This window comes from Molossus molossus, unplaced genomic scaffold (genome assembly GCF_014108415.1).
Source record: "Molossus molossus isolate mMolMol1 unplaced genomic scaffold, mMolMol1.p scaffold_m16_p_2, whole genome shotgun sequence".
Taxonomy (NCBI): Eukaryota; Metazoa; Chordata; class Mammalia; order Chiroptera; family Molossidae; genus Molossus; species Molossus molossus.
Window position 1 is genome coordinate 12,102,808 of NW_023425355.1, and position 23,282 is coordinate 12,126,089.

Genomic DNA, 23,282 nt, shown 5'->3' on the forward strand with positions numbered 1-23,282 from the left:
GCGAGGTTGTGGAGAAAAGGGCACCCTAGTACACTGCTGGTGGAAATGCAGACTGGTGTAGCCACTGTGGAAAACAATATGGAATTTCCTCCAAAAATTAAAAATTGAACTGCTGTTTGACCAAGTCACCCCACTTATAGGAATATATCCTAGAATTCTTAATACGTACCAATCAGAAAGAATATATGCACCCCTATGTTCATAGCAGCACTATTCACAATAGCTAAGATCTGGAAGCAGCCCAAGTGCCCACGAGTAGATGAGTGGATATAAAAGCTATGGAACATTTACACAATGGGAGACTATGTAGCTATAAAAAAGATCTCTTACCCTTTGAGACAGTGTAGAGGGACCATGAGAGTATTATACTAAGCAAATTAAGCCAATCGAAGAAAGACAAGTTTCACATGATCTCACTTATAAGTGGAATTTAATGAACAAAATAAACTGATGAATAAAGTAGAACCAGAGGCATGGACACATGGAACAGAGAGAAGAATCTCAGCGGGAAGGGGGGTAGGGGGTGGGGAGAGATTAACCAAAGAGTTTATAGGCATACATGAATTACCCATGGACACAGACAATAGGGTGGTGAAGGCCTGGGGTGGGGCAGGGATTGGGAAGAGGGAGACAATGGAGGAAGAAAAAAAGGGGAGACATTTGTAGTATTCTCTACAATAAAGGTAAAAAAAGAAAAAAAAATCCTCTAGTTATGACTCCAAGGGTTAAAAAAATAGTTTTACCAACCAAATGCAAAAAAAGGCTAAATATAAAACAATTTGAAATAATTATTCACCCAATTAATTTTAATGTGGAATAGAGATATAGATATGATTTATTCTACTCTTTCCCCACCTTTCTTTCTTATCCCTGACAAACAGGTATACTTTATTAAGAATAAATAAAAAGAAATTCTAATTAGCTTTGCAATTAAGTTTGAATACTACAAAATAAAACTTATATAAAACCTCAAAACTCTAATCTTGTCTCTTCATATTTTTTCTTTCTGTTTCCTTTCAATTCTTTTAAATCTACCCTGCTTTTTTTATATATGAGAAAGAGAATGAGGATATGAATCAGTGAGATTCACTGAACTTTATTTGAACTTTATCACATTTGCTTGAGATTTCAAGTTAATAGCTGCATACTTTACCTTTATAGTGAAGAAGTATACTTAGAAATTTTAAAGCAACTTACCTTTAAAGTGTACTGGTCCAAAATTGTGTGTAAAGACCACATCTTCATTTTATCTGTTTTAACATTCTGATCATTAAGTATGGAATTTATCCCACATAAGTAACCTTTAGAGATCGGCTCACTCAGCAAAATGCCCTGAGTCCATTCAAGTTGCCCTATATATCACTAATTCTTTCCTCTTCATAGCTAGGACGTAGTATTCCACTGTATGGATATATCACAGTTTGTTTATTCCTTCACTCGTTAAAGGACATTTAGGATATTCCCAGTCCTAGGCTATTACAAATTGAGATGCTATGAAAATTCATGTGTAGTTTTTTGTGTGCACATAAGGTTTTATTTCTCTAGGACAAATGGCCAGAAGTGTGACTACTATGTGATTCTATTTATATCATATTCTCAAAATAACAAAATTAGACATGTAGAATAGATAATTGGTTACCAGGAGTTAGGGAAGAGGGAAGGTGGGTGTGACGATAAACGGACAGCACAAGAGAGATCTTTCGCGGTTGTAGGACAGTTTTGCATACTGATTGTGCTAGTGGTATTCAAGGCTATATATGTGATAAAATGTCACAGAATTATACACAAGATGAACAAAAAACAAATGTATGCAAAAACTAGTAAAACCTAAGTAAAATATATAGTCCAGTACACTTGTAATATACCAATTTCACGGACTTGATAATGCATTGCAGCTTTGGAAGATGTCACCATTGAAGGAAGCTGGGTGATGGGTACACAGGAACTCTTGGTACTAATTTTACAACATATTGTAAATCTATAATTATTTCCAAATAAAATGTTTTAAATGGTATAATAAGGATACTTTATGCCTATGAAGCCTGTATTAGCACAGTGTATAAACCTTTGATATTAAAAATTAAATAAAACATATGTTTTACAATCAAAAAACAAATTAACCTTTGATTTTAAACACTTGGTTTAAAAGTTTATAATTCACTGTATTTCAAATGTGATAACTGCTTATAATACCCTTTCAGTCTAGACTAAATCTAACAGTGTGTTTTTACCTAGAAAACCAAATATAATTTCTGAATTAGTATAGCAACTCTATTGTATAATTTTTTTTGTTATTATAATTAGAACATATTGAGAGCTATCTTATCTACGCTTTATATAAATTTAGTACATAAAAGAGATGAATAAAATGCAAATTCAATCAAGAAAGAGGAAAAAATAAAATAGGCTTACATAAATAAATGTTAAAATAATGAAAAATATAAAAGAAGCTTAGGGTAGAATAAGAAAATTTGCATACCTGTTAACTTGATATGTCCTATTTCATCAAGCAAAATGCTGTAAATCAAAATATACATTCAACAAGATAGAATATAATAGTTTATATAAAAGATTATATAAAAAATCATCACAAAATTAAAATAGGTCAGTATCTATTTGAAATACTGAAAATAAATTAAATGATTAATTAAAAATCAATGAGTATCTTATGAAGATTACTTTTTATAAGTTGCATATAATTTAAAATTCATATATATATGTTCATATAATCTTTAAAATAAAAGACTTAATGGAGAAAAAGGCATTATATAATACTGGTAATAGGGATATATAAGGAGAATATAACTGTACTTTTCTGGCTTCAGGTCTCTATACACAATTCCTAATCGGTGCAGATGATCCAAAGCAAGCGCTAGTTCTGCAAGGTAGAATTTCACATCTTCTTCTGTAAACAGAACCTAAAATAAAATAATAATTTACCATTTGATCTTTTCTTCAATATTGTATTTTAAAAGTTTTACTTCTTTAAAAAGCCAGTAAACAGACAAATTTAGAAAAAAAGAAAATATGAGAAGTAGGTAGATGAAACTAACTTCTTTAAGAATCTCCTTCAATATTAACTATTTGAATACAAATCTTCCTAAGACATATTATGTAGTTTGCATATCTTCGTACACAAAATGCACTACATAGGATTTCCCCTTTCTTTTAATACAATTATTAATTTTAGTACTCCACCAAAATCCAGTGATACCTGCAGGATCTTTGAAGTATATAGGATATTTTGGTTTAGCAATGGCAATTCCAGTATTTCAAGAATTTTTTTCTTTCACTGTCTATTACATTTCAGATTTTTCTCTTTGAGCAGCTCGATTAATTCAAAGTCTCTAATATACGAACACAAGGCATTTCTGTTAAACAAAGTCTTAAACCAAATCTCTGACCTAAGGGGTAGCTGTAGGCCTCTTCTGCTAATAACGTATATGAGTTTAATGGCACTGTATTCCTCAATCGTTATGTGCCTGGGAGTAGAGCTGCTACAATGATGTGAAAAGAGCACTGGACTTGGAAATAGAATTAAGAGTGTAATGTTTGACAAGTCACTTAGCCCTCTGGCCTTCAGTTTCTAAACCTGTAAAATAAGGATAACAATATCTACTTATCTATCTAACAAAGTTGTTGTGAGAGTCAAATTAATTTATATGGGGGGGACAGCTTCCTAAATTGTAAAATGCTATGTGTGCAACCAGGAGGTATTATTACTATAGATTAATGTCTATGTTCATCATAAGGGAGTGTTAATTTACACACAAACGGGCAATACTCAATCATTAAACGCAACTTTTAAGATTTATCAGGGGCTTCCAATTGACAAAACAACTATCTTGTCTAGAAATTGGTTATTTTCTTTAAAGAAATCTCTGCATTATTAGGAAGGGGTAAAATCTGAATGACATATCATAAAGGTCTTATAACTTGCTTGCCCATTTAGAATTATGGCCACTAAATTATGTAATGCAGATTCAGGTTACTAGTAAAATTGTAGAGAATAAGCAGTTAAAGATAAATTTTGATACTTCCACCTATTTTTAAAAATGATTTACAGAAAAAGATTGTACATTATCTAAGTTTCAAGAAAGTTCAGTTGATATAATGATAAAATTATGGAAACATCATTTTCTCACTTGATATTTTATTAAGAATAAAAATACTTATTACTTTATTTAACTTCTGAGGAAGGCTAATGAAATGTTCACTGAAACTTAACACATAAGAAAACCCTAAACAAAAATCTTTCTAAATTAAAGAAACTATGCCTAAGTTACAGTTTATGGCAAGCATGTTATCTTGTAATCAAGTTTTTGTTTTTTTTTTTCCCTGTGGAAAGCCTCATGATGGATGCAAATAAGAAACTTGCTAAGTAGAAATTATGTGGCAATCACTTTACATTCATTAGGTCATTACAATCTTTCAAGCAATGCTATAAGGTAAGTATTATCATCATCTTATATTTGGAGAAAGATTCGGTGACAAACTAACTTGCCCAGAATAACACAGCAGGCCCAGGATTCAAACTCAGGAATACTTTTCCCTAAGAACTACCTCTTCCCCATAAACCACTTCTGCCATAAGTTGTGTTACAACTTTTTTTTTTTTTTTTACAGTTTTAGGTTCACTACTATTAGTGCTTTCTTATTCACTAATCATAGTATCATAAATACCCCAACAATGAAAATAATCTAAAACCCCAGTACCCTGAGGTAAGCAATGCTTGTCTTTTGCTGTTTAATCCTCAATCAAATCATTCATGTATAAAAGTATATATGTGCATGTGTATATGAGTGTGTTTTAACACATTTGAAATCATATATATATATATATATATATATATACAGTATTTAGTAGCCTCCTTTCCCCTGCTTATTATCATAAGCACTGACCGTTATCTTTAAAATATATTTATAAAGAGGTTTCAATAGTCTTATAATATCAACATACTAATTTACCATAATTTACCTAAATGTTCATTTAGGTTATTTCCAGTTTTTCACTATTTTAAATAATTATTCAATATGTGTATATATATATTTTGATATTTATGATTATTTCTCCAAAATGAGCTCCTGAGAAATAAAACAAGAAATACTGGGTCAAGGAGATGAAATAGTCCAATTTTCTTGACATACACAAAAAATTATTTTCCAAAAAGGTTACAATAATTCCCACTCCCATCAGCAGTTTATAAAAGCAATTTTCTTACCACATCCATGATAGCACTGAATATTGTCCTTCAAAAAATCTTTTCTAATTTGATATACCAAAAATGGCATCAATTGCTTTAATTTAAATTTTTGTTAGGCTATACATTTTCTTCACGTCTAGTGGTATATTGTTTTAATGAATTATCAGTAATGCTTTTGCCTATTTTCCAGTATTGACTTACTGTTTTTTCAATTAATAAAAGCTTTTTAAATATTAAAAATGTCAGTTCTCCATTATATTACTTGTTAGTATTTTCCCCAGTTAGTGCTGGTTTTAATGTTCAATAATTCAGAATTTTAAGTAGTCAAATTTATATATCATTTCTGTGTGATTTTCCTTCATTACTTTAATGATTAAGGAGAACCTCTGTTCAGTTGCATTTTCATTTATAATAATTATTTTCCCAGATTTAGCACTTTAACATAAGTAAAATTTATCTTTGGGTAGAGATAAAATTTTAAAATGATTTTTTCTGTAATATGTAACCAATTTCTCATATACTGTTTACTGAACAATCAATCTCTTTGTCATTAACTTCTGATTCTTTCTCTATCATAAGTACATTTCTCTATCAAGGTACATTTTAGAATGTCTGTCATAATAATATATGTTAAGTCATATATACCAGAATATTCCTGGGCTATACACCATGTGTCTAGTCTTGTGTTGACACTATGATGTTTTACTCACAACAACAGCTTTATAACATTTTAAATAAGAGGTTGAGCAAGAAAGGGGTATTCTTTCATTTTAAAATGTCTTGGTTCTTGCCCGGCCAGTATAGCTCAGTAAATTGAGCATTGTTCCTGGACTGAGAGGTTCCTGTTCGATTCCCAGTAAGGGCACATGCCCGGGGTTGCAGGCTTGAATCCCAGTAGGAGGCAGTAAATCGATGTTTCTCTCTCACATCAATGTTTCTATCTCTCTCTCTAGAAAAGTAAAATAAAATGCCTTGGTTCTTTTCACTTGTTTGCCTCTCCAGATAAGCAGGCAAAATAAGTCTGTCTAATTAAAAAAAAATCAAAATTCTTATTGGTAATTTATTTGGAATTCCCAAAGCCTATACATTAATTCTGGAAGAATTGGCAACTTTACCATTATCAGTCACCCATCCCAATATATTTTCTTTATATTAGCAAAGTAGGGTATGACTTAAAAGAGTTTTGTATGTTTGTGTGCATGTGTATTTTGGAAAAGAGAAATTTGAGGAGGTACCATTACCTTTAAAATATGCATGAGGCACATTATAAAATTCTTTAACACATAAATATATAATTTTAAAGTATTTTTCTAAGGCATAAATAGTAAGTCCTCATTTTTGATTATATAACAGTTTTTGTACACACAAGTGAAGTATAACCAGTAAACAACTTCTTATTAATAAGCTCTCTATAGAAGTAACCATTAAATCATTTTTCAAAGCCTATTCAATGCATATACTAATTTATTGTCTTTTGGGAAATGCATTTAAAATGCTTGCTCTTACCTAATATTCCAGACTTAGGAATCAAAACTTACTGACTGCATCTCTGTGCTAGTATGGGTTTAGATAGTCCCACATCGAGAATGGAGGTCTGAAGAGTTTAAAAGAAAATTAGAAATAACTACAAGAATTCTCAAACACATTCTTGACACTTCTACAATCTAACTCAAGAAATCATGAATACTGGAGCCTTGTTATACTGTTTGTCCCTCTATATCTTGGGACCAGCTTTTAACAAGGTCCTTTAAAGACCCTCCTTGGAAGGGGGTCCTACACAGATTCTACCATATACTGAATTCTGTTCTATAGTAAATAATATACCAAGACCACAGTCTATATTCATGCATGGTATAATCTGCACTGGAGGGAGACATATATAAGCCAGAGACCTCTGCCACTTAAGCACTGGCTAACATCCCAGAAGCACTCTGCTCCTTTTTCACAACAACTTCCAAAGCTCTGGGATTTGACAGTAGTTCCCCCACACTCAACATTTTAATTCTGCAGGTGAGATGTTAAACCACATTCACCCAATTAAAGTGCTACCCCAACACTACCATTTTAAGACAAAATGAAGTAGACAAGGACAAGATTTACTCTCCCACCTGAAACCAGTAACGCACAGGACAAAATATATGAAATGACACTTTCAAGACATTAAACATCAGGCAACAAAAGGACAGTGAATACTGAGAGATGGGAAACAAACGAGATAAGCCCTACTTCTGTCCTAACTTACTACCTGGAAAGAGTTTTCAAGCAGCACTGCAGGGACGGCTAAGTCAGGCAGAGTCTGGAAGACTCCCTGAGTTGATGATACAAAACTGAGAGTCTGGGAAGAGAAGAGGGGTAGAATTCACTAGCTAGAGCACAGAAGGGAAAATTGTAGAGAGAAGAGTAAAGTTATGTATATGATCTTCCTCAAAGATTCAGCAGAAAAATACTCAACAAATGTGAGTGAGGAAACTATCCTGATCCAGGAAAAGAACCAATGAAAGAATTAGAGGAACTAATGCATGAAACTCACACAAGGCCAGGAAGAATTCCTGTTACCTCTGGCCAAAGCAGAAAACCTCATAATTCAAAGGGTATTGGATATTCACAAGGGTTTTACTTCAGAGTAGAGAAAAATTAACCAGTGATTAAATGCTGCACTGATCCAGTTTAACAACCTGAATGAATCAATCTAGTTCCACATTCTTGAACATAGCTCAATAATATTTATAAAAATACAAAAATATCCATCACCTGACAAGGCACACTTCAGAATGTCTGTCATCCTATAAAAAGTTGCCAAATCATGGATATGAGGAAACTACCTGGGCTCAGGAAATATACAACCCAAAAAGAATAAGTAAAAGAATACACAGAACTTTCAAATAACCGGGATAGGGCCTGTTCCCAAAAGTAAGAGTGAAAAACTTCGTAATTCACATGGTGGTATGAATTATAATTCATTATTGGAAAAAGCTAATCCTATATTAAATTCTGCTCTGTTCCCACATAACAAAGATTAAAAACAAGACTTAAAAGGTTAACTGTATCCCAGAACAAAGCTACATACTACTTATAAGAAAACATAAGTATTAGAGTACAAGAAAATTAAATTTGTAATGCCTACCATCGAATATAAAATTACCATGCAATCACATTGCCATTGAAGCACAAAAGGAGCCACAAACATAAACAAATGGATGTGGCTGTGTTCCAGTAAAACTTTATTATTTTTCTTTATTGATTTTAGAGAGAGAGGAAGGAAGAGGGAGAGATAGAAACATCGATGAGAGAGAACATCGACTGGCGACCTCCTGCATGCCCCTCACTGGGGATTTGGCCCACAACCTGGGCATGTGCCCTGACCAGGAATCGAACCAGAGACCTCTTGGTGCATGGGTCGATGTTCAACCACTGAGCCACTGTGACTGGGCTAAAACTTTATTTTTTAAAAAATTGGCCATATTTAGCCTAAGACTATAAATACCTGACTCCTGAGTTAAATATTTAAACTATAGCCCTGGCTGGTGTGGCTCAGTTTGTTGGCGCATCGTCCCATACACCAAAACGTGGGGTGTTCAATTCTCAGTCAGGGTACACATGAGAAGCAACCAATCAATGTTCCTCTTTCACAAAGATGTTTCAATGTCTTTCTATCTCTCTATCTCTTTCTCTCTTCCTCTCTTTAAAATCAATTAAGTTTTTTTTAAAGATTTATACTACAAACCCTAAAGCAACTCCTAAAATAACACAAATGTTGTAAATAAGCCAACCACAGAAAAATAAATAAAATAGTGAAAATAAGGTAGGAAAATGGGGGGAGATGAAGAACAGATGTGACAAAAAAAAAAAAAAACACCCACAAATAACAACATGAGAGATTAAAACTCACCCATATTAATAATCATATTACATGCAACACATCTAACATCCAAATTAAAAGTCACAGATTTTCAAAATGGATAAGAAGCAAAGACAGTTAGTTATATGTTGCCTTAAGTACTGTCCATTAAATATAAATATACAAGTAGATTAAATAAAATTATGAAAAATAATATACCAAGCCAACACTAGTAAAAAAAAAAAAAAGATGGAGTTACTATATTAATATCAAAGTAGATTTCAAAGCAATGAATATTATAGGAATAAAGTAAGTCATCTCATAATAATAAAGGGGTCAATTCTTCAAGAGGGAATGTAATCATAAAGGTTTATCACTTAAAAACAGAACTTTGAAACATATGAAGCAAAAACTGACAGAAATTTAAGAAGAAATAGATAACTACCTAATTGTAGACAAAGGTGTCAATACCTGCCTTTCAAAAATTTACAGAACACATAGCAAAAATTTAGGAAGAATATTAAATAGACTTAATACCATTATCAACCAACTTGATCCAATTGACATCTGCAGAACCTTCCACTACCCAAGAGCAGAATACGCACTCTTCTAAAGTGCACATGGAATATTTACAAAGATACACCATATTCTGAAACAATAAACAATAATAAGTGAATGCAAAAGAATTCAAGTCATAAGTCATACAAAGTATGCTTTATGACCACAAATTAAATTTAAAATAAATAGAAAGTTATCTGAAAAATGCATAAATATTTGCAAATTAAATAACATACTTCTAAATACCCCATGAATCAAAGAAGAAATAAAAAGGAATTAGAAAGTACGTTGAACTGAAAGAAAAGAAAAACACCACATAGCAAAATTTGAGAGATGATGATAAAGCACTATTTAGAGGAAAATTTATCATGTTACACGCCTATATTAGAAAAAAAGAAAGGTCTTGAATCAATAACTTCACCTTCCATCTTTAAAAAAAAAAAAAAAACAGAAAACCTAGTGAAACACAAAGTGAGCTGAAAAATGAATGAATAAAAATTGAAGTGGAAAGCAATGAAATAGAAAACAACAGAAATACAATAGAGAAAATCAGTAAACTCAAAACCTGCTTGGTTCTTTGAGAACAATAAAATTAATAAATTTTATTAGCAAGGCTAAGCAGGATGAAAAAGAGTGAAGACACAAAACACCAACATCAGGAAAAATGATACCAACATAACTAATGTTTCTACAGTTCATGAAAAGGATACTAAGAGAATATTATGAACAAGCTCATGCCAATGAATTAGACAACTTTGATGAAATGGACAAATTTCTTAAAAGATATGAGATAACAAAGGTCATGCAAAAAGAAAGTAAAATAGCCTCAAGTCATTTAAATAAGTTGACTTTTTTTTGTTCACCATCTTACCATTAAAAAAAAAAAAGAAACAGGCCCAGATGGTTACATTGGTGAGTTTTTACCAATCATTCAATGACAATTTTACATTGAAGTCATCCAGAAAACTGAAGGGTAAAAAACACTACCCAACTCCATCTATAAAATCAAAATTGATCTCATATTAAAACTATACATAAACAATGTAAGAGAACTACAGTCAAATATCACTCATGAAAACAGATTACAAAAATTCTTAACAAATTTTTAGCAAATATCATTCAACAATATGAAAAAGGGTAACATATCATGAGTATGTCGCATTCATCCACAGATGCAAAGTTGCTTCAATATTTGACAATCAACCATACTAAAATATTTTCAAAGATTAAAAACATATAATCATATCAATAACTGCAGAAAAACATCTGATAGAATCTTATATACATTTCTGATAAAAACTCTCAACAAACTAATAAAGAAGAAAACTTTCTCAACCTGATAAAAAATATGTAAAATGACCTATACTTAAATAACTGAAATAGACCATAAAACAATAAAAAGATCAGAAAAAAAAAAGAGTTGGTTCTTTGAATGATAAAGAAAACCAGATGAACCTTAAGCCACACCCATCAAGAAAAAAGAGAGAGGGTTCAAATAAATAAAATCATAAATGAAAGAGGAGTAACAACTGATATCACAGAAATAAAAAATGTTGTAAGAGAATACTATTAACAATTACACACCCACAAATTGGACAACCTAGAACAAATGCATGAACTCATAGAAACATATAATTTTCCAAGATTGAATCAGGAAGAGACAGAATATATGAACAAACTGATTATTATAAATGAAATTGAATCAGTAATTAAAAACAAAACAAAACAAAAAACCTCCCAACAAACAAAAGTCTAGGCCAAATAACTTCACTGATAAATTCTACCAAACATCCAAAAAAGAATTAATACCTATCCTTCTCAAACTGTGCTAAAAAAAATTCAAGAGGAAGGAATTCTTGGAAGCTCATTCTACAAGGCCAGCATTACCCTGATAACAAAATCACACAAAGACACTACAAAAAAATTATAGGTCAATATCCCTAATAAACATAGATGCAAAAATTTTCAACGAAGTATTAGAAAACCACATTCAGCAATACACTAAGACGATCACATATCATAATCAGGTAGGATTTATTCCAAAGTTGCAAAAATGGTTCATTATCTGTAAATCAATCAACATGATACACTGCAAAAATAAAATGAAGGACAAAAATTGTGTGAGCATCTCAACAGATTCAGAAAAAGCATTTGAACTATTCAACATCCATTTATCACAAAAATTCTCAGCAAAGTAGCTGTGGAAGAAAGATACGTCAACATATTAAAGGTCATATATGACAAACTCACAGACAATATCATATGCAATGATAAAAATCTGAAAGCTTTTTCTCTAAGATCTGGAACAAGACAAGGATGCCCACTTTCATTACTCTTACTCAAAATAGTATTGGAAGTCCCACCATAGTAATCACACAGGAAAAGAAAAGTAAAGCTTTCTGAACTAGAGATGAAGAAGTGATATTGTCACTATTTGCAGATGGCATCATACTATGTAATATATTATATATACTATATAAAGATTCCATCAAAAGACTATTAGAACTGATAAATTAAATTGATAAAATTGCAGGAAATAAAATTAATATTCAGAAACCTGTTGCACTTCTATACATAAATAACGACCAATCAGAAAGAAAAATTAAGAAAACGCTCCCATTTTCAATTGCATCAATAAAGAATAAAATACCTAGAAATACATTTAACCTAGGAGATACAGACCTGTACTCTGAAAACTATAAGACACTGACTAAGAAACAGAAGACACAAAAGTATGGAAGGATATACCATGTTCATGGATTTGAAAAATTAATATAATTAAAATGAACAGACCACCTAAATCTATCTACAGATTCAATGCAATCCCTAACAAAATATCAATGGCCTTTTTCACATGACTGGAACACATAATCCTAAAATTTTTATGGAACCATAAAAGACTTCAATTAGCAAACACAATCTTGAGAAAGAAGAACAAAATTAGAGGTACCATGTTCCCTAGTTACAAACTACATTACAAAGCTGTAGTAATCAAAACAGTATGGCACTGGAACAAATACAGACACATAGACAAATGGAAGAGAAGAGAGAGCCCAGAAATAAACCCACACTTACATTGTCAATTGATCTACAACAAAAGAGGTGAGAATATACAACAGGGAAATGACAGCCTATTCAATAAATGTTTATGAGAAAACTAGATAGATACATTAAACTAGACATATTTATTACACCATGTACAGAAATAAACTCAGAATGAATTAAGGACTTAAATATAAAACTTGAAACCATAAAACTCTCAGAAGAAAACATAGGCAGTAAATTCTTTAACATCAGTGTTAGCAATAATTTTTTTATTTGTCTCCTTGGGCAAGAGCAACAAAAGCAAAAATTAGCAAATGGGACTACATTAAACTAAAAAGCGTTAGCACACCAAAGGAAACCATCATAAGAAAAAAGGCAGCCTAGTAAATGGCAGAAAATATTTGCAAATGATATATCCAATTAGAGGTTAATATCCAAAATACATAAAGAACTCATACAACTCAGGCTCTGGCAGGACAGCTTAGTAAGTTAGACAGCTGTTCTGATATGCCAAGGTTGTAGGCTCAATCTCTCATCTGGGCACATACAAGAAAGAAACAATGGCCCTAGTCCGTTTGGCTCAGTGGTTAGAGTATCAGCCTGCATTCCAGAGAGACCTGGGTTCAGTTCTTGCTGAGGGCGCGTACTTCGGTTGCAGTTTGTCCCCGGCCCTGGTTGGTCGTGAGGGTGGCAGCCACTCAATGTGTCCCTTTCTCATCTATGTTTCTCTCTCTCCCTCTTCCTCTCTCTCCCTCCCACTCTATCTGAACAACAACAACAACAAAAAAAAAAAAAAAAACAGAAAAATGTACTTGGGTGAGGATAAAATAAAAAAAGAAAAGAAACAAACAATGAATGTATAAATAAGTGGAACAACAAATTGATCTCTCTCTCACCAATAAATAAGAAAAAATAAAATAAAAATAACTCCTATAACTAAACATAAAAAAACATCTGGTTAAAAAATGGGCAGAGGAAATTAAAATACATTTTTCCAAAGAAGGTATATCAATGGCCAATAAACACATGAAAAGATCCTCAACATCACTAATCATCAGGGAATTGAAATCAAAACCATGAGATATCACCTCAACCTGTCAGAATGGTTATTATTAAAAAAAAAAAAAATCAAGAAATAACAAGTGTTGGCAAGGATGTAAAGAAAATAGAACTACCTTATAACTCAGCGATTCCACTTGGATATTTATCCAAAGAAAATGAAAACAATAATTCAGAAAGATATATACACTCTTATGTTCACTGCAGCACTGTTTATAACAGTCTAGATATGGAAGCAGCCTAGGTGTCCATTGATAGAGGAAAGGATAAAGATATGGTATAAATATACAGTGGAATATTATTTCATAAGAAAGAATGATATGTTGCCCTTTTTTGACACCATGAATGGAACTAGAGATTATTATGTTAAGTGAAATAAGTCAGAAGAGAAAGACAAATACCATATGATTTTACTTATGTGTGGAATCTAAAATAAAACAAAATAAATTAACCAACAAAATGAAAGAGAAACAAACTTATAGACAGAGAACAAACTGATGGTTGCCCAAGAAGAGAAGGGAGGGGAGTTGTGCTAAAAAGGGGAAGGAGATTAAGAAGTACAAACTTTCAGATATAAGTAACAGGGATGTAATTTCCAGCATATGGAATAGTCAATAATATAACTATGTATGATGACAGATGGCTCCTGAGTTTATTGATCATTTTTCAAGGTATACAAATGTCGAATCACTATGTTGTACAACTGAAACTAATATAATAGTCTATGTCAACTATAATTAAAATAAAATTAAAAACTCAAAGTACCTATCTTAACTCTGTAATGTATAATAAAAATTATGCTTTTCCCCTAAGATCAGGAATAAGGAAAGAATGTCTGCTCTTACTAATTGTATTTGACACTGGACTGGAGGGTCAAGGCAGTTCAACCAAGACAAGTAAAAGAAATAATTGATGTCCATAATGGAAAAGAAGGAGTAAAAGTTCTTATTTGCAGATTACAAATAGAAAATTCTATGGAATCTACAATAAAGTTCCTAGATGCAATAAGTAAGTTTAGATTGTGGGATAAATGTTCAATAAAATATAATCTATCATATTTCCATCCAATTTGAAAATGGAATAAGAAAGTCATGAAAAAAGGAAATACTTAAAATCTAACAAAAGGTGTGTAAGACTCAAGTAAATAGAAATAGATAACATGCTCCTGATTTGGAAGACTCAATATTGTAAAAAGGTGAAATATCTGGAAATTGACTTAAAGATTCAATGCAATTCCAATCAAAATTCCAGCAGGCTTTATTGTAAAAAGTGAAAGTTGATTTTAAAATTGATATAGAAATACAAAGGATATAGAAAAGATAAAACAACTTTGAAAAAGAAGAGCGAAACTCAATTTACACTACATGATTTCAAACATATTATAAAAGTATAGTGATCAAAAGTGTGGAAATGGAGTTTTGATTAGGAAGAGGGTCAAAGAAAGGCTGGATGTCTACCTAAGGAAAACAGATTGAAGGCTGGTGGGGACTCAGAGTTATCAAGGGGAATCACTGAAAAAGTGAATGAAGAAGAGACATTTCAAACATCCTCATGTTTACTAGTTTGCTGCTTAGATAACTTTAGAGAATCTGCATGACTTAAAAAAAAGAAAAACCTGGGGCAGATCAAGAAGGTGGAAGAGTAAGTAGAAGCTATACTCTCCTCCTCCCAGGACCAAACTGGAATTACTACTAAATATAGAGCCATCAACCTGAATAATCAACTTAAGACTAGCTGGAGAGAAGTCTTACAACCAAAGATTTAAAGAAGTCACACTGAGACTGGTAGGAGGAGTGGAGACACGGAAAGGGCTGACCCCACTCCCATAGTTAGTGGCTGAGATTCCAGAAAGATATGTCAGCTGCATAGGTTCCCCATGAAAAGTGTGGGGTCTCAACCCCAAGCCAGGCTCCCAAGTTCAGAACACCAGAGCTAGGAAGAAGTGACCATATAACATCTGGCTGTGAAAATCAGTGGGGATTCTGTCCATGATGGAGAGATGCAAGTCTACTAGAGAAACAAGTACCCTCTTTAAGGGTCAGTGTACAAATTCTCATTTGCAGCTACTCACCCTGGGCTCATGCAGAGGGAAACCTGAGTGGAATAGAGTCCGATGAGGAGAGAGTGAAGTTTGTAGCTCTGTGGAGAAAGTTGAAGGGACAACATCCAGGATATCTGTGCTGAGTCCCTCTCCCCACACTGCATATGTCCTTATGTAATCAGCACTCCCCTCCTTATGTAATCAGCCAGGAAGAATGCAATAGCCCCGCCCTCAACTTCCTGTAGACCAACCCTGTGGGGCTTGTGCCCTGCTGTGGAGTCAGCTGTCTGGGTCTGAATACAGAAGTCTGGGCAAACTCAGGGGGTGTCAGTGACTGAGTTGTGTGGCTTTGGGCAGGGAATATTCCTCCCACCTTCCCACAAACCTGACTGGCACCTCCTGAACAGGAAAGATCCTATAGTCCCACTCTCCTGGTTGTAGGTGGCCCCACCCTCCCGTCTCCTATGGGCTCCACCCTGGTGAGGTCTGGGCAGAATCCGGGGAAAAACTGAGGTGTCTGACTATGGGAGAGGGGCCACTCCCCCCCATTCCCCCAAGCATGACAGGCAAATCCCACTCACAGAACCACTAGCCCTACTCTCCAAAATCCTGGCAGCCCCACCCTGCTGAGATCTAGCTCCTGGCAGAATCTGTGACAGATTTGAGTTGTGTGGCTCTAGGACAGGGGCCAGTTTTCCCTCACATGTTCAAGTGGTACAGAGCCCTGCCTTCACATGGCAAAATATTGTTCTGTTTGGGCCTGAGAAGTCTGCTGTCCTCACTCTGACAACTCCCTGAGACTTCTCCCCACCACAAAGGTATGTAAGCATGTAGCAGTGGCAGTTATACTTGGTATACCCTGGGACATTTGCTGAGTGGCCTCAGGCCTGCCAGCACTGGAACCCAGTTTGAACCTGTATCAATCAGGTGAACACCACTTGCTCCCACCTGGTGACTCAATGAGAAACTACAAGCAACTCGAGTATTTCCAGAGCTTATTTTGGTGACTGAGCCTAACAGGAAGCAGGCAGGCAGAGGAAGGCTAAGTCAGATCTTGGGGTGCCTTGGTACTTTAATTGACCTGCCCCCTGGCCTGGTGCTGGTAAAGGCAAACTTGGTGTACAGATTGGTCCTTCCCATGCACACCCAGGCCCAGCAGAGGAAGCCACAAACTGTAGATCACTTTGTAGCTCCAAACAGGTTACCCAGGGCCAGTCACACACAGCATCTGACACTGGCCTGCACCAGAGTCCCTCCCAAGAGGCCCAGAACCAACCCATCCAATAACCAGCTTCAAACAACAATCCGAGAAGGATCCAATTAGCTTCACAAGCTGCATATTCAAAGGGAGATCTTGGCAGGAACCAGACCTTGCTGAGGTGAATTCCGCTTTGTGTGGCCAGCACATATACAGTAGCTCATACACTGTGGTTAGGGTTAATATTCACAATCAGCCAGCCTGAGAATCAACCCCACCCACAAACAGGCAAATAGCAATCAAAACTCAATTACAACAGAAGGGACCACATAACCCATACAAGGGTCATTACTGAAGCACCCAGCTCAGGTAATCAATGTGACTACACCCCTGGGTCCCATAAGACACCTACTACATAAGGCCATCCTACCAAGATTGGGAGCCATAGATGTCTATAGAAACAAATGCAATCCTACCAAGATTGGAAGCCATAGAAACAAATGCAAAGAGGCAGCCAAAGTGGGGAAACAAAAAACATGACTCAAATGAAAGAACAAGAGAATTCTATAGAAAAAGAGCTAAATGAAATGGAGACAAGCTGTTTATTGAATACATAGTTCAAAAATATGATTATAAAAATACTCAAGGAACTTAGTGAGAACTACATCACCATGAAAATGACATAAAAACCATAAAAGAGAACCAGTCAGAAATGAAGACTACAATATCTCAAATGAAGAGTTCAGTAGAAAGAAAAAAAGAGTAGGTTGAAGGAAGCAGAGTATTAAATCAATGATTTGGAATACAAGGTAGCAGAAAATACCCAATCAGAGCAGGGGAAAACAATTTAAAATAAATGAGGATAGTTTAATTTACTTTTGGTACAACATAAAGCATAACAACATCTGCATCCAGAAAAAGAAAAGAGAAAGCAAGGGATTGAGAAACTGAAGAAATAATGACCAAAACGTTTCTAACTTGGTGAAGAAAAATGGTACACAAGCCCAGGAAGCACAGAGAGTCCAAAACAAGATGAATCCAAAGAGGCTTACAACAAGACACATCATAATGAAAATGACAAAGGTTAAAGACAGAATTTTAAAAGCAGCAAGAGAAAGACAGTTATTTACCTAAAAGTTTGTTCCCATAGACTGTCAGCTGACTTCTCAACAGAAACTTTTCAGACCAGAAGGGATTGGCATGAAATATTCAAAGGGATAAAAAGCAAGGACCTACAACCAAGACTACTTAAACAGCAAGGCTATCATTTAAAACTGAAGAAAAAATAAAGAACTTCCCAGACAAGAAAAGGCCAAAGGAGTTCATTACCATCAAAACATTATTACAAGAAATGTAAAAGGGAGGAAGAGGGAAGGTAAGGATGGGGGAGAATAGTGCAAGAGAAGGGGGAATAGGAGGAGGAGGAGGAGAAGCAGAAGAAAAATAAGAGGAACATAGTTAAAAGACTAAAACGGCAATAAACACTTACATATCAATAATCACTTTATGTAAATGGCTGAAGAAAAAGAAAAAGTAACAATTAAAAAATTAAAATGGCAATAAATATCTACCTATCAATAACCACTTTAAATGTAAATGGCTTAAATGCTCAAAACAAAAGATATAGGGTAGCTGAAAGGACAAGAAAATAAGACTCATATATATGCTGTCTACAAGAAAGTTTACTCAGAACAAAAGATACAAACAGACTTAAAGTAAAAGGATGGATGTAGATATTTCATGCAAATGAAAATTTAAACATTTTTTTTTCTTTACTGATTTTAGAGAGAAAGGAAGGGAGAGTGAGAAAGAGACAGAAACATCAATGAAAGAGAACATCGACTGGCTACCTCCAGCATGCCCCCCACTGGGGATTTGGCCTACAACCTGGGCATGTGCTCTGACCGGAAATCGAACTGGCACCCTCTAGGTACATGAGTTGATGCTCAACTACTGAGCCACACTGGCCAGGCAAATGGAATTTTTTTTAAAAGCCTACTTAAACAAACAAACAAACAAAATACCTAGGAATGGATTTCAAAATTTAACCGAGTATGTAAAAGATCTGCATTAATAAAATTATAAGACACTGCAGAAAAAAATTGAAGAAGACAAAAATAAGTAGAAGCACATACCTTGTTCATGGATAGGAACAATTAACATCATTAAAATGTCCATAAACCCAAAACAATCTATAGATTCAATGTAATTCCTATCAACATACCAATGGTGTATTTCACAAAACTAGAACAAATCTTCCAAAAATATATATGGAACCTTAAAAGACCCTGAATAGCCACAGCAATCTTGAGAATGAAGAACAAAGTTGGAGGAATCACACTTCCTACTATCAAATTATACTACGAGGCCACTATAATCAAAACAGCATGGTACTAGCATAAAAACAGACATGTCTAATAAGGGGTTAATTTCCAAAATATATAAAGAATGTATACAACTCAACACCAGGGAGACAAATTAAAAAATGGGCAAATGACCTGATCAGAGATTTCTCCAGAGGACATAAAGATGGCCAATAGACATCTGAAAGGATGCTCAACATCACTACTCATCAGAAAAATGCAAATTAAAACGAAAATGAGATATCACCCCACAGCTGTCAGAATGACTATCATCAATATATCAACAAAAATCAAATCAGTATATCAACAAAAAACAAATTTTGGTAAGGATGTGGAGAAAAGGGAACTCTTGTGCATTCTTGGCGGGAATGCAGATTGGTGCACCCACTGTACAACGCAGTATGGAGTTACAGTTACCTCAGAAAATTAAAAATGGAACTACTTTAAGACCCAGCAATTCCACTTCTGGGAATATATCTGAAGAAACCTGAAACACTAATTTGAAAGAATATATTCACCTCTGTGTTCATTTTAGCATTATTTATAATATACAAGATTTGGAAGTACCCCATGTACCCATCAATACATGAGTGGATACAAAAGCTGTGGTACATTTACACAATGAAATACTACTCAACCATAAAAAAGAATAAAATCTTATCTTTGTAACAGCATGGATGGACCTGAAGAGTATTATGCTAAGTGAAATAAGCCAGTTAGAGAAAGACAAGTACCATATAATTTCACTCATATGTAGAATCTAACAAGTATAATAAACTAACAAACCAACCAGAAACAGACTCATAGCAAGAGAACAAACTGACAGCTGTCAGAGAGATTGATGGCCTGTGTGAAAAAGATAAAGAAATTAAGCAAAAAACAAAAACAAAAAACTTATAGACACAGACAATAGTATGAGAGAAGAGGGGGTGGGGAGGTAGAAAAGACTAAGGAGGAGGATAAATAGTAATGAAAACAGACTTGACTTGGATAGTGAACACAAAAAATAATATACAGATGATGTATTATATAATTGTACACCTGAAACATCTCTAAATTTATTAATCAATGTTACCACAGTAAATTCAATTAAAATATATGTAATTGGCATAAAGACAGACAAATAGATCAGTGGAACAGAATAAAGTGTCTAAAAATATATCTTCATTTTTTCAGTCAACTGAATTTCAACAAAAATGAAAGGCAATTTTGTGAAGAAAGCATAGTATTTTCTAATGATGATGCTAGAACAACAGACATCTATATACAGGGTGGGGCAAAAGCAGGTTTACATGTGTGAGTACATGAAATACAGTTTATTCTTGTACTAATGATTAATTATAGTATTATTTTCTATATGAACAACTGTAAACCTGCTTTTGACCCACCCTGTATAAAAAAAAAAAAAAAAAAAAAAAAAAAAACTTCGACTACAACACATACCTATCACCACATACTAAAATGAACTTAAAATGGATTATAAATTTAAATGTAAAACCTAAAACTACAAAACCTCTAGAAAACAGAAGAAAATCTTTGTGACCTGGGATTAGTCAAATATCCCTTAAATAGGACACCAAAGCATAATTCATTTTAAAAGGCATATAAATAAGACTTCATCAAAATTAAGAAACTACTGCTTTTAGAAAGACACTGTTAAAGAGAATAAAAAGATAAACCATAGACCAGAAGAAAATATTTCCACACAACCTATATGATAAAGGACTTACCATCCAAAATATATGAAGACTCTCAAAACTCAGTAAGAAACAACCCAATAAAAAATGGGCCAAAGATTTAAACAGGCATTTTATCAAAGAGAATATATATAGATGTCAAATAAGTTTATGAAGAGATGATCATCATTAGTCTTTAGGGTAATACAATTCAAACCACAACAAGGTACTAGTATAGTACCACTTATGAGATGTCCAAAATTAAAACAAGACTGATCATATCAACTGTTGGCAAGGATGTGGAGCAACTGAAACTCTCATGTGCTGCTGGTGGGAATGAAAAAATTATATAACCACTTTGGAAAACAGTTTAACAGTGTCTTTAAAATAAGTTAAAACATACACCTACTATATAACCCAGTCATGTTTGGAGAGAAAAAGGGAAGAATAAGCAAAGTATGGAGAATTTTTAGGACAGTGAAACTACTCTGTATTATACTATAATGGTAGATACGTGTCATTACACATTTGTCCAAACCCACAGAATGTACAATACCAAGAATAAACCCTAATGTAAACTATGCAAAAAAATAAAAATAAAATAAAATATATAACCCAGTCATTATACCTAGGTATTTAACCATGAAAAATGAAAACACATGTCCATATAATCATTTGTATGTGAATGTTTGTAGCAGCTTTATTAGTAATATCCAAAAACTGCAAACTCAAACATCCATCAACAAGTGAATGAATAAACAAATCGTGGTGTATCTATACATTGAAATATTACTAAATAATAAAAATGAATAAACTATTGGTACATGTAACAACATGGATGAGTTTCAAAATAATTATTCTGAGATAAATAAATCAGACAAAAAATACATACTATAGAATTCCATTTATATAATGTCTTAGAAAATGCAAACCAAACAGCAACAGAACACAGATTCAGTAGGGGTAAAACACGATGGACGCTTTACAAAGGGGCACAAAAAAAACTACTGGGATGATAGAGAAGCTAATTATTTTATGATGATGGTTTCATGAGTATATACAAATGTCAAAATTTATGAAACTGTGTGCTTTAATATATGCAGTTTATTGTATATCATTTATACCACCATAAAATGGTTTTAAACAAATAAATTAAACACTACTCCCAGAGGCACGTTGGTAGCTTGTGTAGCCAAAGACCCTTCAATGCTTCATCCAGTTATTTAAACTGATGTTGTGACTAAGAAAATAATAATTAGCACACTGAGATGATCTAAATGACAGGCAGACAGAAAATGCTATTAATTGGCATACCCACTAAACACTATGCAATGAAACAAACAGAATAAGTATCATTTAAAATTTACATAGAAAAGAGAAAAAAAATGTTTTTTCTTAGTTTTGTTTCAAGAAAACAAAGTAAAGATTTACAAAGAGATACCTCTTTGGATAATCTTGTGAAGACATCTCCTCCTCTGAGAAAATCCAGTATTAAGTACAGCTTCCCTTCAGTCTGAAAGGCTAATTAAAAAATAGAGTACAGTAACATAACAATCTTAATAACTTAAGTAGCTTAGTATACTTTTAAATTAATATATAAGTTTAGAATTTTATCACTAAACACTATATACCAATCAAGCATTTACTCACCTGGTCCATTACTGGATCACATTATGTCAAAATTAAATCTGGTGTTGAAATAGCTATAAAACCTTTCCCAGAACATAGCCAACCTTGCATGTGGCTTTACACAGAAACTTCCACCACCCTCATTTTCCTGATTTATTGAGCATCATGTTATACTACTATTGCCTGAACTCTGTACTCCCACCTATTAAGAATTTACTAAATCTTTCAAGCTCAACCAAAATGCCACCTCCTTTCTCTATTAAGCTTTTCTCTATTAAGGATTTCCCCCTTTTCACATTTCTCTACAGCACCCTTACCTTCCTCCCCATCAGCATTACTTGCTACTACTTTTGAGATCACATTGTACTTTATGTATGCCTCTCTTTTGGTACTGATTCCATTTGATGTGTATAATTAATTTGTTTACATGTCTGTATTCTTCATAGATTACAAATTTCTTGAGAGCAGAGACTGTTTCACCTTTAGAGAGCACTCCATTTAATACAGTGTTTTGCACACAATTAGTATTTCCAAACTAAACTAATAACATCCTGGAAAATCAAGGAAGTTTTTAGATACTACCATTTTCATTCCATTTGGGTAACAAAAAGTAAAAGAATAATGGGTGGCAATTTCTTTCTTTTTTTTTCTTTTATTTCTTAATTTGTTTTT

The 23,282-nt window shown here is 33.5% G+C and overlaps 1 protein-coding gene across 1 annotated transcript in view; it reads right to left on the reverse strand.

Moving 5' to 3' along the window:
- Positions 1-23,282, reverse strand: part of RPS6KA6 (ribosomal protein S6 kinase A6) — a 139,368-nt gene that overhangs the window by 71,450 nt on the left and 44,636 nt on the right. Inside the window, exons 6-8 of the mRNA XM_036270522.1 lie at positions 22,423-22,502; positions 2,812-2,918; positions 2,480-2,517 (exon numbers count right to left, since the gene is read on the reverse strand). Coding sequence (XP_036126415.1) covers positions 2,480-2,517; positions 2,812-2,918; positions 22,423-22,502 — 225 coding nt within the window. The remainder of the gene's footprint in view (positions 1-2,479; positions 2,518-2,811; positions 2,919-22,422; positions 22,503-23,282) is intronic.